Below are 19,127 nucleotides of genomic sequence, written 5' to 3' on the forward strand. Positions count from 1 at the left end.
GGATATTTATGGCCGTCTAACCATCTCACGTGCAGGCCGGAAGAAAGGCATACAACTTTTTAAAAGTGTAGGTCTCACTCACAGCTACAAAGTAGCGTAGCCACGTCGATGTGAGATTGAAGTCAGCTCTAACGTTGAAAATAATCGTGCTCCGATGTACCATAGCTGTTGGTGATGTAACTTCATCAGGTAAGCACTGATTGTGCTGCGAAAGCTCAACGTTTCGAAGCCATGTTTATGGTCACGAGGAGTGACCACCTTTGACCTTGAAAACAGCTTCGTAACGATGAGTTATCAATAAAACTAATGCTTACCCCATAAAGCCTCTTGACCAGCACAACCAGCTGATATGCTGGAAGACGATCATTTTCGGCGTAAAAATCCCGACTAATGACGCCTAAAACCGGAAGCCCAAGAACTCTTGCTAGCACCACAGCTACCGCTATGTTTTTAATCTTTACTCAACCAAGCAACTTGTGAAATAGTCAGGGTAGACGAATTCCCACACAAAAAGTGGCGAAGGCACCAAAGCTGGCGAAGGTAAAGCAGTACAAGAGGCCAGCAAACAAAAGGACGCCCCGGGGCAAAAAACACTTTGGCGTAAGTACTGACGACTTAGGACAGATTCCCTTCCCTTCTGTTCGTATCTATTTCTCAGGCGGTTTGAAAGTTTCTGAAGTGGTTAATACACGCTTCCGGAAGTTATCCTTCCTCTTCTCAGCTAAAGCTACATAAATCCCTTGGATTGTGCTTCACAAACTTGCGAAAATCCGCTTTAAATACAAACTAGGCGAAGTTTAGGCATTCACTGGCTGGACAGGTTGGGCTTGCGCGCCGTCCTTTGGTAAGCTGGCTAGGCACTTATCACTGCACCCCAGATGGCTCCTACACACACTGTTGAAACGATACCGGACGCAACGGGAGAAATTATTACGATAGTAGATAGGATAATCGGCACCAAGGCAGACACCGCGAAATGTTGATTTTATCACATGTTTTTACAACTTACGTCCATAATGCCAGATCTAAGAAATTCCGACCAATCGCTTGTGGCCACAAAAATCTAGATAGCTCAATCATGTTTACTGCACAAAAATACGCTCAGTCGCCCTGTTCTGCTCGGACGCTTCCTGATCCCAAGACTTCGCAGCACTCTGTCTCACTGAGAGCATGCTGAGGCCGTCAACCAAGGCCCTGCTTGAGGGTAACACTCGGTAGCAATGCCAGTCCTTTTCGGACGTAGCATCACCCGACCTCCACACGCTTCTCTTTAATCCCAAATCTCGCAAATGGTCATTGCTGACTAAAAGACTGTCACTCTAAAAAAAAAAACAATAGCGTGCTAAAAGACTTTAATCGGGTTTTCTTCGATCAGGTGTCTCTGTTGTTGATAACATTTTCATGCCGGTAACGCAACGGATCTTCGTTACCTGTGTTGTTTGCATCCGTTACAATTATTTTGTGTTTGTGTTTCTAACAGTTGCGTACGGATTCCCAGCAATAGGTTATTTGCGGACGATACGGATGCTGACACCTAGATGATGCATCCATGATAAATTTATTAGTTTATAGGCAGGAGGTGACATAGGCAGCTCACAGACGACGTAGGACGACGCCGGCAGTGACCCGTTGCCCATATTGTGAGAAGCTTAGGCTGCAAGTTCAGTGTTGGCCTAAGTCGACCTGGCTACCAATCCCTGTATTGTTGCGTGTGGTTTGGACTACCACTCGACACCAGAGCTGCTGCAGCGCAATTGCTATACCAGAGCTGGTATGGGTGGGTCAGATTACCGATCAGAGAGTTGGTTGAGACACATCAGACTGATGTGCTCATCGAACCAGTCTGAGGGACGCAGGTATGTCGATCATCAGACAACCTCGGGCGAACGAGATGCATTCTCCTGAGTCACGTCGGGCAAGATATTGCGGCAGTAGTAATCTGCGGGAATAGCACCGAGGTGCACGGCTCCTTTGTTGGCTCAGGCAAAAGAGGTCACCCCATAATAGCTGGCTTATCTCTCTAGGCGCTTGGTCTCAGACACTTGAAGAAAACATGCATTGCTGTCCAGACGCACAAAACATGCACTGCACTTGTCTTGCTGTGAGTAAGTGTCCGCTTAATATGTTATGGTCAAAGATAACTTCACTTACGAAGGTTTATTCCTTTTTTCTTTTTGCATGCAGTCGATGAAAAATCGCGGAAAACGATAAGCACGTGCACTGAAATCATAATTACTTTGTAAACGAAGGGCAGCATATACGGGTGTTCATTTTGCACCGCCATAGTAAAAGCAGACAGCACGTTTTGTGCACATCTCTTACTTCAGCACATCCTTATTTCTGGCGGACTGGAGACGGGAGGTTTTCAAATAGCCCTAATTGGCATGCTCGTGGAAAATGTCGTCATCTTCGTTTGGCGAACCAACTTGCGCGCGCCAGCACAATTCATCAAGGGTGGACCCCTCCCTTTTCCTCCTCACAACGCAGTACGAGTGCCTCGATGTTTTTCGAGCACTTTGCAATGGTTCTATTTTCAGCACGTCGTTAAGTCCATAGCCTTGGCACACGTTGGCGCTTACTAGCGTCTGTGAGGAGGCGGGTGATCGCGTGGAAGCCACACATTGACACTGCTGCACGTAGTGCGTCTGACAGCTTGGCGCCGCACCAAATCGAGAGGCTGAGGGCGACGTGGTGGCCCGTGGCAGCGTTTCTGACGGCACGGCGTGGCATGGACAGGCGTTCGCAGAGGCGGGACGACGGCCTGGGTCCGTGTTCCTGGTGAGAGGGTGACCGCCGGGGCGAGCCGTCCGATCACACAGCGAGGGTCACGGTCAGCGAGGTCAGCGAGGTCGGCGAGGTCATGGATCACTGCGCGCCGCGTCGTGATGACGTCAGGGCGTGGGGCTTCTGATCCCTTTGCGTCTCCAGCGGTACCATTAGCGACGGCTGGAGGAGCACCGCCGGCCCCGGCTCCGAGCGCTGAGGGCCGGCCGCCGGTCCGCGTCTGCCTGTGACAGCCGGATCGAAGAGCGGTTACCGGGCACCTGGCGCCCCACCCGAGAGCGAGCCGCTCCGCCGGCGGCCCGCGGCGACGACCGGCCCGCTCTCTGATGGCCGCTCTGAGTTCCGCTCCGCCTTCACATGTGTGGAGCTGCTGGCGGCGTTTCCGGGCTTAGAGATCTGGATCGGGCCAGGTCGTATCGAATTTGGTTATGTTGGGACATGCGGTTTGTCCTCGAAAGGAGGTATGGTTGGGAACGCTGCAGAAGAGAACGTAACCGCATTACTGTCATTCACAAAGGCTGGTATGCAACTAAGTAAGGAGCAAAGTGGTGTTTTTTTGCAGTTGCAAGACATTGTTTGGTAGTGTAGAATGACTGCACAAATCCCTTCATGAAATGACTCGCCAGATAATAGTTACGTTTTGTATAATCCGCTACCCTTATTCCCCAGTGAGGGGGGGTAAATCCGTGCAGCATTTAGTTTTGAATGTGTTGGATGTCTACAGTCGGAAGGTTGTGCCTGCTTTGTTGCCGGGCGAGGCCGGCCACTCGACTGGACCGTTTTCCAAACGTTGATGCATGGCGCACGGCACGCTCGGAATGTCACCTCGCTTGCCATAACTCGGCCGCTGCTTGCCATCCGTGTGTTTCCTGGGCGCGAGGGCTGCCTGACTGGCGCAGGGGAGCTCAGCAATCGTTCCCACGGCCAAGGGCCCATGTCACCGTCGTGAACGCACCATTCGTATTGGAAAACGCTTTCATCGGCTATCAGGCCGCGGCAGTGCTCAAGCGCAGCTCCTGCTTGCCGCTTGCGACCCCGCCGCTTCATTCATTTGAGGGCCGGGGCTGAAGCCATTACATTCACTATGCAAAGACAGTGCTGACCTTTCCGGGCTGGGTCACCGTGATATTGGTTTTCAAGCTGCCAGGGTCAATCATCAGTCCAATGGAACCGGACATGACGTGAAAGGTGAAATCGGCTGCAGATACGTTTGATATCAATACATTTATATGCATCAGTAAAGCAGTGTTTGCTGTCTTTCTCCCTGCAGGAGGATCTTGTTTATGCGGCAGTTCCGGTTCGGTGCATTATGTTTGTTCGGCAGGTCCTAGGGAGGTGACAATTGGGGCTCGAAATGTGACATTCTGCTCGGCTGGTCTGGGCACACGACGACGGCAGATCAGACTGTAGCCCTCTGCTCGGCTGATCGGGGGCGGATGACGACTGTAGATCAGATTATAACCCTGCGCTGGGCTGATCGGGGGCAGATGACGGCGGTAGATCAGACTGTAGCCCTCTGCTCGGCTGATCAGGGGCAGATGACGGCGGTAGATCAGACTGTAGCCCTCTGCTCGGCTGATCAGGGGCAGATGACGGCGGTAGATCAGACTGTAGCCCTCTGCTCGGCTGATCAGGGGCAGATGACGGCGGCAGATCAGACTGTTACCTTCTGCTTGGCTGATCGGGGGCAGATGGCAGCGGTAGATCAGACTGTAACCCTCTGCTTGGCTGATCGGGGGCAGATGACAGCGGCAGATCAGACTGTTACCCTCCGCTTGGCTGATCAGGGGCAGATGGCGGCGGTAGATCAGACTGTAGCCCTCTGCTCGACTGATCGGGAGCAGATGACGGTGGTAGATCAGACTGTTACCTTCTGCTTGGCAGGTCCGAGGGAGGTGACGGTGGTTGCGGGACGCGAGGCCCGGCTTCCCTGTCCGCAGCTCGACTTTGAGCAACGGTCCTCCATCTCCCTGGTCATATGGTTCCGAGACGACATGGAGAACCCAATATACAGGTAAGAGTTGGCCTCAGTCCCCGCTCGCCGTTAGAGGTCATGGTCATGTCAAGTCGCGTCCTTGCACCACCTTCGTCCAGTCGCCACGTCACGGGGTGGCCGAACGGCAGTTATCGTCGCAGGATACTGCACAGCGCCTAAATCACGCCTGGCGATTGGCTAAATGAATACAGACAATGCGATCTCTGGTCAACGTCATATCGTCCTCATAGCTTGTCGATTCGGTAGTCCGATATTGTTGCGCGTGATGAGCCTTTGCCACCCGGCCCGATAAAAAGACAACAGATTTGGCATTGCCTGCTTCAATTTGTGCTTCAGCTGCACGATCATTTTCCATTTTCTCTCTCCCTCTCTCTCTCGCTCTCCCCCTCTACCTCTCCCTCCCTCTGTCCCCCTCTCTCCCTCTCCTTCTCTCCCTCTTTCCCTCTCTCTCTCCCTCTCTCTTTCTCTCATTCCCCTTCTCGCCTTCTCAAACTCTCACCCTCCTTTCCTACCCCTCATTCCCTTCCTCTACCTCATCCTCCCTTCTCGCTTGCCCCCCACCCTTCCCTTTGTCCGTCCATCCCTCCCCTCGCCAGTCTCTCTCTCCCTCTCGCTCGCGCCGCCGCGCCACTCCCGGGGGGCTGACCGGCGCACCGTTACAGCTTTGACAACCGGCGCGGTCGCAAGGCCCAGCACTGGGCCGACGCGGCGCTGCTCGGTCACTCGCGGGCCTCCTTCCGGCCCACCGAGGGCCACCTGGTGCTGCAGGGCGCGGGCCCGGCCGACCAGGGCCGCTACCGCTGCCGCGTCGACTTCAGCAGGGTGCCCACCGTCACCGGCGACGTCCTGCTGCAGGTCATAGGTACGTTTGCTCTGTGGGCGGCGCTCCGCGCAGGGGGGGGGGGGGAGGGAGGAAGGCGGCCACGCCGCTAGTGGCGTGAAGGCGTCGCATGGCGATGCTCACTAGTGAAGATTTGGGTCAGCCGCCACTGGGATGTCATCAAACCGAGCTTGATTTGTGTGATAAGCTGGTAACTGCCCGGACGCACGAGCGGCACCGCAGCCCAGCGGCGAGAGGCCCACGCCGAGGACTGGAGCGTGCTTAGCCAGGCGTCTGTTCGTGCGGTGGCGGGCTGACGGCGCGCACCATCCGCCCAACGTCACCCCTCGGGTCGTCAGACAAATGACCTCAGCCGGGCGGCGGCGGCGGCAACGGTGCGCAGCCCAGGCGTCGCAGCCGTCGCCGCCGGCGGCGCGTGCCGGCCGGGGACGGCGCCGACGCCGTGGGAACGCAGGCCGTGACCTGGTCGTGCCAGCGAGGGCCAGTGCCCATGGTGGCTTTGTGCTCGGGTCACGGGGTCGGCTTATTCGCGGCCAGATCGAGGTCAGGCCGGCGGCTGGGTCATCAATGAGCAGCGGCTGCTTTCAGCAGATGGTGTGGGTTGGGCAGCGTGGTTCTAAGGCAGCTCCCCTTGCGAAGCGCACGTTTTTTATGCTCGTGCCCAGTGTCCAAGGTGCAATATCATTTGGACGATGTATGCCTCTTCTAAGGCTATCCGCAACGTTTATTCACCAGTATTCAGCAGGTGGCGTTCTGGAGCAGCGTAGCTGAGCTCATACAAGTGGCGTATTTGATCTCATGTCGCCGATAGTTCGGTAGTTCCCCTGACAAACAACTGCTGTCTGGTAAGCCAGAGTAACGCAGCTCAATTTCCCGCGTTGCCCGCCATTCCTACTGGAGTGGGGGACAGGCAACGCCATGTAACATCATCGTTGTGCGTCGTAAAGCCCCAGTGACAACATACACGTGGCCTTTGGCGTCACGTGCTGCGAAAAGCACCTGGCTTGTTACGCGTGTAAACGTGCGTTTGCACCAAAGATGTAAGTTTTGGTCCAAAAGTCTTGCAGCATCCACCAAAATACAGCTAGCTACAATTTGCCTGCATCACGCAAGTTTTCTCAAGCTTTTGATAAGTCAAAGCTAATATGAGGTGACGTCATGTCGTGTCATGTAAGAGCACGCCAAATATGAAAACGCTCAAGAATCATTATTTGATTACGACCAACCACGACCGTGCACACTATGCGAATCACACCGCGACGCACTATGAAATGACACGCTAGCGACTTCTATAAACTAACGCATTCACAACCTCAGGAACCTGCTGGCACTTTGAGAAAATTGACATAAAGCTAGATCCATAAACAAGCTGAGATGGCTAACCATATCAGGGTTGTGTCAACATGATCAAATAAGTTAGTTCCCGGCTCGTGCTGCATATTTTGCTACCTGGAAATGGAAGATACCGATTTGTGTTTTCGTGGAGAAGGGATGATGCGAACTGCAGATCGTAACCAAACTTGATCAAATGAGAACCCCATGTGTAATTTTTCCTCCATGTGATGAGTCGTCGTACTAACAAAGGACGGCCCTGACCCCGAAAATGTTCGAAAATGTTTGTTGAAAATGAGGTCTGAAGTCCAGTGCTCTAAGCCACCACCACGTTACGGAGACTAGCATCCCTTAATTCCGTTGGAACAGTTTGAATGCAGGGCCAGTGAAAGTCCTTCCAAGTTTAGGGCCGATAGACCTTATATTTGATAATATTTTTGCAGCCAACGTTCAGAAGGTCAATGCTAGATTATCAGAATCTTGGTACGGCGTGTGTGGCTTAGCGACATGTCTTTCCCTCTAATTCCCGTGCTTGTCTTGATGCATCGTTTGTTAGTACAAACGGAGAGGTAGCACTTAATTCCGAGAATGCCTTGGTGTCAACCTTCACAATGGGTCACACGTAAGCATGTCACAAGTTTCCGCCCTGCTGACGCGCTGTCCCAGTACTCAGCACTGTTGGATGAAGCCGTCAGCGGCGTCATTTAACGCTACGATAATCATCTTAAGTATTTTGCGGTGTATGCGCTCCTGCAGTCGTTACCATTGCAATAGCCCGCGCCGGCCGTAGACGTTCAATAGAGAGCAGCTGAGGGCAGACCTCAAGACATTTAACATAAATATGCAGAGCCAAAGCTGAACGCCGTCCAATATCCGTCCATCGTTTGCATTCGGCTCGGTCGCTATTACTCCGGTACTCGCGCGAATGTCGACCAGCCACGTAATTGCCGTAGCTATTATTGAAGGCAGCCGACCGGTAGTGATTATTTCAGACCGGTGGTGGTGGCGACATTGACTGGCGAGAGGGCCTTATTACGCTTACCCGCTAGGGGAGGGGACGGGCGTGGCAGAGCTGGTGTCCAACTCTGCGCGATGTCAGGCGCGTTGGTGGTGTGGTGTGGTGTGCTCCAGCCTTACACTGTCTGCACGATGTCAGGCGCGTTGGTGGTGTGGTGAAGTGTGCTCCAGCCTTACGCTGTCTGCACGATGTCAGGCGCGTTGGTGGTGTGGTGTAGTGTGCTCCAGCCTTACACTGTGAGTGACTGTCGCCTCGAGAAGCCGGTCACCCGTTCACCTCGTTGACCACCGAATTGTGCCAGCACTGGCATTTGTGTGAGCTTTTGGACATGCATCAGGAGCGAACAGAAGTGATAGCGCTCAGCAGCATTCAAACTTGTCAGTAAACTCTGCGGACCGTTTATTTGATATGCAGCGCATATTTCCATAAGCGTGAGCGTTGGCAGGCCTTTTTGCTCCTTTGATGTCTCTCAAACCTCCACTCCAATGCCTTCTGGGCTGTAGCGCAAAGAATGAATGCGCTTTAAATACTAATTCTCCCGCCGTGATTTTGAAGCAAGTTTCCTTCTGAGCACAGAGCAAAAACTAAGCTCTCATTCGTCCCAGAAATGAGCTTGGCAGAAGTTGGTGCAAAAATCGGGTGATAAGATGCTAGAAAGGCTCTGTTGTCATCTGGCCTGCATTGTTGGGCAGTGCCATGAGGAGTAAACGGAGGACCGCACTCATGAAGTGTCGTGTTTCGTGGTCCGATACAAGCCACTCATTCCCATTTTATTGCGCTGAGCAGAATCTAAAAGACGCGCCGGCCCAATTTCATGAATGCTTGATGCGCGGGATGTCATATATTCCTGCAACGCAGTCACCGGTTGCTTCGACTCAGCGCTGAGTGGCTGTTTTACATCCGCCACCTGTCCGACAGAGTCAACCGATAGCTCCGACTCAGCGCCAAGGGGCTGCTTTTACATCCGCCCCACCTGTTCCGACAGAGTCAACCGGGTAGCTCCGTTTCAGCCGCGCGTGGGCTGTTTTCACATCCGTCATCTGTTACGACAGAGTCAACCGGTGAGCTCCGAACTCAGCGCCGAGTGGCTGTTTTACATCCGTTCATATGTCCGGACAGAGTCAACCGGTCGCTCCGACTCAGCGCCGCCGCCGAGTGACTGTTTTTTACATCCGTCTCTGTCCGGACCGAGTCAACCGGTAGCTCCGTTTCAGCGCCGAGGTGGGCTTGTTTTACATCCGTCATCTGTCCGACAGGAGTCAACCGGTTAGCTCCGTTTCAGCGCCGAGGGGCTGGTTTACATCCGTCATCTGTCCGACAGACGTCAACGGGTAGGCTCCGTTTCAGGCGCCGAGTGGCAGGTGTACATCACGTCATCTGTCCGACAGAGTCAACGCGTCAGCCCCTTTCCGTTTTCAGCGCCGAGTGGGCTGTTTTTACATCCATCACCTGTCGACAGAGTCAACCGGTAGCTCCTGTTTCAGCTGCCGACGGGGCTGCCTGCTTACATCCGTCACCCTGGTACGACAGAGTTCAAGGCTTGGTAGCCTCCGTTTCAGCGCCGAGTGGCTGTTTTACATCCGTCACCTGCTCTTTCAAATATACGTGTAAAGCTAGGTGATTTGCTATGACGTGTCGCCGGCTGTGCTCGCTGGAATGACGAGGTAACAGCGACATTGGCAGGTGTGATTGAGTTCCCTTGATGACTGATGGACTGTGTAAATGCATGATTATCGTGGCAATCGACAAGAAACAAACATTTTCACTGATTGCAAGCAACTTGGAGCGAACTACCTAATTCAGAATCTGCGCGGAACCCGAGGGGCAACTCTCTTGAATAATTGTGGGCTCCAGCAATCATGTTGAACTTTTGAGGCCATTCATGCCACACATCGGCACCGGTCTTACGTTGATGTGTGCAGTAATGGGGAGACTCAGGTCCTCGAAACAATACAAAATGACACCCACAGCACAGCTGCTTTTAGAATGTTGCCTTAGGCGCCGAGAGACACATTTGATCCTCGCGGAACAGGCTTTCTCCTCGCCCTGGCTGGATGAGTGGGTTCAAATGTCTCGTGCCATCAAGAAAATAAGCAAACTAATGACTGGAAGAAAAAACGCATCGAAAAGCCAGCGTAAAGCTGCGTCGGATTAGTGCCATTGAATACCAGTGCAGCGAGCCTTTGAGGAGCCAAACGAAGCCAACGATGCACATGACCTAAAGGTCATAAGGGTAAGGGTAAAGGTGAGGACCAAGTGTTCATAGGCCACACCTCGTTACCTCATTAACGAAGCCAGTAACGTGACGCAAAAGACGATGCTGGATGACGATTGCCAAGCTGTATCAGACTACATGATATTTGCATACGATAGGTCCGAGCAGATCATAACGGTTAAGTATTTTTCTGAGCACTCTTGACACTCCAATTTAGCGACTTCAGCTTACACTACACCAACGTGTTCATAGATATGATTCATAATCCTATTCCCCTCTATTATATATATATATATATATATATATATATATATATATATATGCATATATATATCTAAACTTAAGTATATACATATATATATATATATATATATCTCCCTCTCTCTTCTCTCTCTCTCTCTCTCTCTCTCTCTCTCCCTCTCTCTCTCTCTCTCTCTCTCTCTCTCTCTCTCTCTCTCTCTCTCTCTCTCTCTCTCTCTCTCTCTCTCTCTCTCTCTCTCTCTTCTCTCTCTCTCTCTATAAACCACATCCTGATCGGCCTTTGTATTCCAGTGTATGGTAAATGTACGAGAGAAAGAACCTGTCTCACATAAAAACGCCCACTACTCAGCGAAGGTTTTTTCGGTGGAAAAATATACGAGGATGCATGGGATCTGTTGAGGAAACTGGGTTGGCCCAGCGCGGAGAACTTTGTCAAGTACGACACACTGTAACTGTCCGGGACGTGAGCCGAGCCGGCGCACCACAGTGGCTGGCTGCGGGTCTCAGCACCATAGCTGAGACACAAGACCCATAACAGAAATGTCACAGGTAATGAAACAAGGATTGTAGAACTGGGTTATTGAAATGTTTGTAGTGAGGTGTTTTGGAACGCTTTACCACATAGGAAGAAATCGGGTAATGCCCGACACCAATTACCCAAGACCTACTTTTTGCCCACAAGAGTTACAATATGTTTAACGTAATTCATTAAAGAGCTGATACCAATCCGGAAGTACACGTACCTACGCATTTTTACTTTCTATGTACCGTTTGCATTGTGACGGTTTAAGAAACTGTACTCACCTAAAAAAAGCACCTACACAACTAAAAAGTACTCACCAGGCATTATTGCTTCGGTAGTCGGCACATTTTGACACAGAGACCATCATAGTGGTGTGGGAGACGGTACGTAGCAGCACACAAGTGAGTACTTCCGAGCGATGAATTATACAGCAGACAAAAAAAAAAATGACAGGAGAAAATCAGAACAATGTAAAAACGGTTCTAATGAGCACGACTCAAGCAATCCATCCGAGAGATGGGAAGATGAACGGACTCATGATGATGAGAATGTCATAATTGCGGTGCTGCATCTCCTAGTTCATCTATTTCCCTGTGAGGTGCTCGGCATGCCATTGCTAACTGCTGTCCAGCAATGTTCAAATCCCCCCATGATCGGAGCAGAAATTATGCACAATACCACAATGCACCTTGCGTAACGTTAATAACCCTCCCAGTGCGGCCGGGCGCAACGCAAAAAAAAATCGATTCCCTCACATACGGGGCCTGCGTCCATGCAACACAACATTTCTTCCTGCACGAGTGTATTTGACATAAGACTTCTACAGCTTCGCAATGGCGCCAGAAGCGTAGGAAAATAAATAACCTTTTTAGAGAACGCAAAGGGCGTGAGAACAAATGGTCAAAACGTGAAGGACGTGAGAACAAGTCCTCACTAGCCAGGTGTATAATAAAGCGAGCGTTTCATAGAATTGCAGCAATTGCTGCCTTGTGATAGAATACGACCGGAAAATAGGACATAGCCCACCATCGAGGGAGGAAATTTATATCATTAAGTGGACCGCTGCCAGATGATGATACACAGGTCAATAGAATGCGAAAATATGCGTGGAACAATGCTTAGATGGTCTGGACATTCTGCCAAACACGTGGGTCGTCAAATGACGTCAGACGTCAGATTTGACCAACATGGCCTCGGAACGGAGGTCAAGGGGGGGCTGAACCCCTTATAACAGATGCAGATCGTTGTCAACACAGCCAAGCATGACACCGGCAGCTTACCTTTGGTGTCCGGACGTTGTTTCGGAAAGGCTGATTGGCCTCCAAGGTCCCTCGTTTGGCTGGGATTGGTTCGTATTCCATCCAGGTGCCCCTCCCCGCGACCTGACGTCACGACTGTAGCGGTAAGCACCCGGCGACTATCCCCAAACACCATATCACAGTGGTGCCTGGCGAAGCTCTTCACTTGCATGACATATGGGATATCTCCATGTGCCACCATTGCCAACTAAAATGTGTGTCACATCGCCCCAAGCTTCGTGCAAAACGCGATCCCAGTGTTATGTCATGTCATCGTGCTACAAGCGCATCTGCACCAAGGGCCGCCTCACAATCAAGCAGAGCACAATGTGCAGCATGAGATGTGACAAGCGGGTGTCACATCACTGCGCTGGTCCTCACACAATGGTGGCGGTGCGATCATCAATCCAGGTCACGTTCATCTCCCGCCAAGCCGTTGACGTATCAGTAACATTGCATCTCACCACCCACGTAACGGGCACTGGGTGGGTTTCATTCTCTTGGAGGACAGTTAACGTCACCAAGGCTTCCAGGTGAAATACATCCGTCTGGGGTCTTTTTAGTTTGAGCTTAATCTTTCCGGCTTCGTGATGGCTACTTGGAGCTGACGCCAGAACCATTTGTCACGGTTTGCGAGTGATTTAGCGCCCTGTTTCAGTGCCGCCGCAGCCGCCTGTGATTCAAGATGACCAGGGCAACGTCATCGCCAACCAGAGCCTGCTCTCTCGCAGCGAAGGAGAGCGAATAAGGCTGACGTGCCAAGTCAGACATGGTGGGTCGGTCTTCCTCGCACTTGTCGGAATGGTGTACTTTGTCTACATTACACCCACTCGGCGAATCCATGATGAAGATTTCTCAGAGCTTCAAGTGAAATATCTAGGTGATAAAATGGGCTGTATGGCATTCAGCATAATACTTTTCAAGTGCTCTAGTACCATAAAGGCAAACCATGACATATTTGCGTGTTGTTCGGGCATCATTTTCATGTTAGGTCGGGGAGGGAGAGAGAGGAAGAGAGAGAGACAGCATTCAGGCAGAGACAAAGATAATGTCAGAGATAGAGACAAAGACAAAGACAAAAACAGACAGAGCCAGAAATAGAGACGCAACAGCGACAGAGACGCGAATGTAGGGACGGGTCTGTCCGTCTGTATGAAAACTCCAGAAAATCACAAATTGATATGCACGTAGGAGGCGTGCGCGAATAAACGAAAAGCACGCAAAGCATTATTGACCAAATGAATGAACAAATTAACAGATGGGTGGCAAATAAGTGATTGCGTGAATGAACCAGCGCGTAACAAGTTCACCAAGCTGGACTGAGAGTGTCACCATAACGACGCCTGGCCGGCGGCAGGGTATCCACCACCGCGCGTCACCTGGCTGGTGCAGAACGGCTCGGGTGTAGTACGTCACTCGCAGCCGCAGCTGATGCAGGACGACTCGGTCAGAAGCGAGCTCGAGCTGCCGCCACTGCGGCGCGCCGACCTCCGGGCGAACGTCACCTGCCAGGCGGCCAACAACAACGTCACCGGACCCGTCAGCACCACCGTCACACTCGACGTCTTCTGTGAGTAGCGCAGCGCTGCAGAGAGCGGTGGCCTGCGTCTGGCAACGGACGTCTGATGCCTGTCCTGCGCCTGACGTCCCACGCCTGTCCCGCGTCTGATGCATAACGTCTGATGTCTGTCATACGACTGACGTCTGACGTCTGATGTCTGTCATACGACTGACCTCTGACGTCTGATGTCTGTCCTATGTCTGACGCCCCACGGCTGTCCTGCATCTGATGCCTAACATCTGACGCCCAACGTCTGATGGATGTCCTGTGGCTGACGTCTAACGTCTGATGGCTGTCCTGCGTCTGACATCTGTCCTTGCTTCTGCGTCTGCTCCTGATTCTCTCCCGGCGTTCGTCGCTGTGCCTGTTGCCATGCCTGATATTGGGTCTGCTGCTGGATCAGCGTGTGTCTCTGAAGTACGCACGCCCCGCCTCTGTCTCTGTCCCGATGCCCGTCATTTCGTGTGTAATTGTGCCCGCCGCTGCAGCTGTCCTTGTATCTGCCAGTGCGTGTGCGCTTGCCTCTGACAGCGCACCTGTTCCTCACCTTGCCCCAGGCCGTGCTGTACCGCACCCCGTAGCTGGGCACTCGCTGGTGCATCGCGTGCCATCGGACGATTTTGCGCTGGCTGGTCTCATTTGCATTGGACATGAAGTCGATCACATGGAGCTACATGCATAATGCAGTGGTCTGGATGAACGCAAGCCATGATTGTGCGTGGAATTGGTCTAAAGTTGGGTTTGCGTGGCACAGGTTCCGACGTTTTGCGTGGTTGTTGCCCTTAAGGAGAGGAGGGCTCAGGACACCGCTGAGTGGCGACTGGCAAAGGTCCATAACACACGATTGGCTAAGATGAACATTTTCGAATCGAGGCTCTTTTGTTTTGGCCGTTGTTATTCATTTCATGTAGGATTGCTAAAGAACAATTATACCATGCTGTCTGTGGGTCCGATAATCCGCCAAGCTTCCAGTAACGATCGTGATAAGATTGAACGTACAAAAGCGCAGGTACTGTGGTAATGTAAGGTATATGACAACATTTTAGCAATTACCGTCGGGTGGGCTCTTTGGGACCTTGGCTTAAACGTCTCATGGTTTTCAACACCTTTCAACACGCGTGGGAATTGACCCACATCGGACTTTCAAAGCAAATTAACACTTTGAAGTAAGAGAAATGAGTACAACAGTTCACGACACAGAATTTAGTCCTTGTGCAAACTCTGCTGTAATTAACAGAATAGAGAACAACTGCTGGTGTTTTTAGACTACTAAAGAATAACTTGTCATTAGGACTTGGTTGCCGAGCGATTCAAGTAATTTCTTTACGACAGAGAGTAATCCATGACTAATCAAGAGAGACGTTAAGCAGTGGATAAAACAAAATAATCTCAGAACCACGTTCATAATTTTGATACTAGGTTTGAGCCATGACACTAACTTTCATTTGTTCACATCAAATGTTGCAAATTTGACTCTAGGATGAAGAGAAATCGTCAAGACACTGGCAAACTGGTGGAAAATTTCACTTCACGTAAATCTCAAATGAGTTCCATCTTCCATCTAAGCTTGCGATGCAGTTGTGTTACGTAATGCGACCAGTTTAATTTCACCCCAAGGAAGATTGACGATAAAAAGGATAAGACTGCGAAGCTGCTACGTTTATCTCCCAAGTCTACTTCTTTCCTTTCTACATCTCAAACAATGTTGCTGGTCTGCTCTAGAACTCTAGCCGTCATCCCACCAGGTGACATAGACGCATCCCAGCGGTGAACCCTCGGGTCTCACCCATCTCGCGATCGCCGGCAAGGAACCCTGCATCGAGTGTCACACCGGCACATAGCCAAACGCCGCTGCTCTGGCATGCACATGGACCAATGTATGATGGGAGAGCAGCACCGTGTGGGCCACAGTTGTGCTGTGCGTGCCAATTTGGGGGTATGGGACCTATCGACAGCGAGCACATCGAAGTTACATCCGCTGACGTTATCCTGACATAGTGTTTTGGTGTTAGACTCTCGAATTCGTGATAAGCGGGGATTTTAGAGTTTTTTCGGTTGATGTATGCAAGCAATCGACGAAAGTCTCGAGCCATTAAAAGGCTTGCTTCATTGCTGTTCCTAAATGGCGATCAGTAGTATAAAAACCTGCTGAACGTTTCTCAAATGACAATAAAAAGGAGGCCTCGCGGCCGGCTCGCATCACACGAACTTTCGACGCGTCGTAGCATTACAAGTGTCCGATTCAGGCGGCAAAGCCAGCTTTCTCGAATTAATCCAGAATAGCTTATGTTTTCATTTTGTCTAGCAGCTCTTGCCATATTCTTCTGTCAGCCCCATTGCTCCTCGGAATTGAAACGTCGATTTTTTTGTGGAACAAGGTTAACTTACGTTTTATCCCTTCGCGGCAATAGTATCTGGCCCATGAACTGTTATTGACCAAATCGCCTGTATGGGGATTTCAAGCATCTGGTCCGTGAACTGTTATTGACCAAATCGCCTGTATGGGGATTTTAAGCATGCATGGAGGCATACAATCCATGTAAATGCGCCCCGTAGGCTTAGGCTTAGCTGCATGCTGCGAGTTCCATATCGTCAGCAGTGTCGAAGTCTGTGCGCAGGACATTGCAGCAAGGTGGTTCGGCCTTCCAGGTATACGTTCTTCGGTGCGATGTCGGCCAGCGCGCACACGGCAGCAGCCGGATGTCCATTTACCTGGAGTGAAGGTGCTGTTCGCAACTTTGGCCGTTTTTGCGGCAGACTTGAAATTTAATTAGACAACTTTGACCGTGTTATTTGTAAGGCTCTTTAATTAAAACGGTCATATGCACCCTGTGTTGCCAGAGCGCTCAGGCCGTGCGGGGTCGCATTGTGTATGCGCATCGCAGATAGCTAATAAAGCTCATTTGACGGGCGCTGAAAATGAAGATCGCATGCCAGAGAGCTAAATCGTGAACTTTTGGCCAACATGTCCGACGCACCGCCGCTGAGCTAATAAATATCAGTCGCATCATACTTGCTGCTAGTTCGATGCAGCACTGTGCTGCCGGCACAAAGTGTGCGGCTGGGTTCCTTGACATTAGATTATGTCTTCAGCGTGAATCAGATGAGCGACAGCATCACAGCATCTATATGCAACGCGTCTGCATTATGCGGGCTTCGCTGAACCTCTCCCTGCTCAAATAGGAAACTGCCCATGCGTGGGTTCTTCATTAGCTCCATGGTAGAACATGGGTCTTAATGATCAAAGGTCCAGGAATCAATTCCCTGCGGTGAGGTCCACGTCTGCGTTGTCTATAAGGGCAAGAGGATTATCTGCCTGCAATGTGGCCGCACAATGTGACTGCCCACTGTCGGAGTACGTAAATAATACGATGTACGAATTATGTTCCCAGACGAAGCCCAAACACCACGCATTTTTTAGTATTTTATGCTTTGGGTGACTCAGAAGCAGTTTGCTTAGTTATGTTCTCAAAGTGGCGAAGCCGGGACTTCGTCCAGTGAGGGCACGTCGGATCAGGGTTCTCTGGTCGCCGGTGAGAGCCCGTGTCGTAAAAGTACACTTTGACGTACAACGTTGGACGATGTGTAAGAAGGGCGACATCCAGACATATTTATCTGTACGGTCAGGTATTGCGGTTCATAGTAAACATTTTCACCAATTCAACATGGACGCTGGAGCGAATGAAATACAAACGACTGGCGTCTACCGACACCTTATCGTTCAGCGACCTGGCTCCATGATGTTTCATTTTTCTTCGTCACAAAGCTCATCATGTGCGTCTTATCAACTGATCTGAAGGGCGGCAAGGGGCATCGAGGTCTTGGTTAGTCTCAGAAGGACCCGAATGACCTGGGCCGAGTGAACAAGAGGGCAGGCCGGTGGAGAGCAGGTCTTCATTAACCAACTGACCACGCTGCTATGTTGGTGCAGTGATAACTTACCCCGGCTTCTCGTCGCTGCTAGGTTTATGTCAGCCTCCAGAGGGGGCGTACCACCTTTCCTGTTGATGGTACGCACAGAGTGAAGCCCTGCAGCTGCCACAGATCTCAGGCGGCCTTCGCTATCATACAAACAGAATGAAGCACGAGGTGTTGCACAAAGATGTTGCTACCGACTGCGTGCTTCAGAAAACCTGTTTAACTTGACAGTTATTGGAAGCTGCACCGGGATCCCCATCACTTCAGATCAAATTACCAGAACATCTGGATTTGCAAAGGGCTTCGCATGATCGACGTCAGATGACTTAATTTGAGTGGGGAATAAATAGCTTGATACATTCCAGCCTCTAACGTTTGTCAGCCATTCACTAGAAATACGAGGCCAACACGTGTCTTATCAGCAACCATTTATTCAAGTTGTGAGCCTGCTTCTGTTGAAAGCCAGAAAACTGGCTGGTTGTGGATGAAAGGCACATGACGACTATTGGCAAATCTCTCAGTTCTTCCATCAACGCTGGCGTAATCGGCATCTCGATGTTTTGATTGCGCGTGCTCTTGAATGCACAGTGTGCACTGTGTAATGAAACTTTGGAAGGAAAAGCCGGATGTCAGCAGCGTTGTCGATTTTAAATGAAACTCAACGTGTCTCTGGTTGCAAACTCGGCATCCTTAGCGGGCAAAAGGCATCGACCCAACAAGAATAGTTGATGGCCCCAGTGCTATGGCTTGAGCTTTTCTGCGTTTTGGAACGATTCTATCGATAAAACCTTAAACAATGGCATGCTCAGAATAGTCGCGGAGCTGGGCTCACATCGCGGACAAGTGCACACAAATGTCATACACCGCCCGTGTATCGCAGAGAAGTGACGTTATCCCATACTCATCAACGCTGTCAGCTGCGGCTGTCGACATTTCCGCTGTAGGTGTCCAATTATTCAGAGATTTCCCACCGCTCGCATAAACTGTGCGCGTGTGCAAGCGTGTGACAAAGGCTTCCCGCCGGCGCTGAGCCCGCACATAATACGCCGCCGTCCGAGCAGCGCGCCCACACCGCACTCCCCGGGGCGGGACGCGCTGACAGGCGCGCCCGGCGGTCCCAGCCGGGGGAGGTGCGGGGGCGCCGCTCTCGCCGCAGGCGGAGCGTCGCGCCGCCCGGCCGCCGCCGGCGCCTCCTTTAATGGCCCGGCGGCCAGGCGGCTCGCGAGGCGAGTGGGCCCGCCCCCGCCCCCGCCCCCGCCCCGCAGCGTGGGCGGGGGCGGAGGAGGGGGCCGGGACGTGCCGTTTCGGCTGCTGATCAGGGGGATCAGCTCAGCGTCGGCTCTGACAGTCGTCCCCCTGGGCCGCCGACTGGCCGGCGCC

The 19,127-nt window shown here is 51.6% G+C and overlaps 1 protein-coding gene across 1 annotated transcript in view; it reads left to right on the forward strand.

Annotated features, from left to right (window-relative positions):
• The window catches only part of LOC119110402 (hemicentin-1), a gene marked incomplete at its 3' end in the record, with an annotated part of 48,488 nt that overhangs the window by 19,920 nt on the left and 9,441 nt on the right, over positions 1-19,127 (forward strand). The window contains 4 exon segments of the mRNA XM_037234219.1: positions 4,669-4,798; positions 5,443-5,642; positions 12,927-13,040; positions 13,626-13,838. Of these exon segments, the coding sequence (XP_037090114.1) occupies positions 4,669-4,798; positions 5,443-5,642; positions 12,927-13,040; positions 13,626-13,838 (657 nt within the window).

This window comes from Pollicipes pollicipes, unplaced genomic scaffold (genome assembly GCF_011947565.3).
Source record: "Pollicipes pollicipes isolate AB1234 unplaced genomic scaffold, Ppol_2.1 Scaffold_2555;HRSCAF=2994_pilon_pilon_pilon, whole genome shotgun sequence".
NCBI lineage: Eukaryota > Metazoa > Arthropoda > Thecostraca > Pollicipedomorpha > Pollicipedidae > Pollicipes > Pollicipes pollicipes.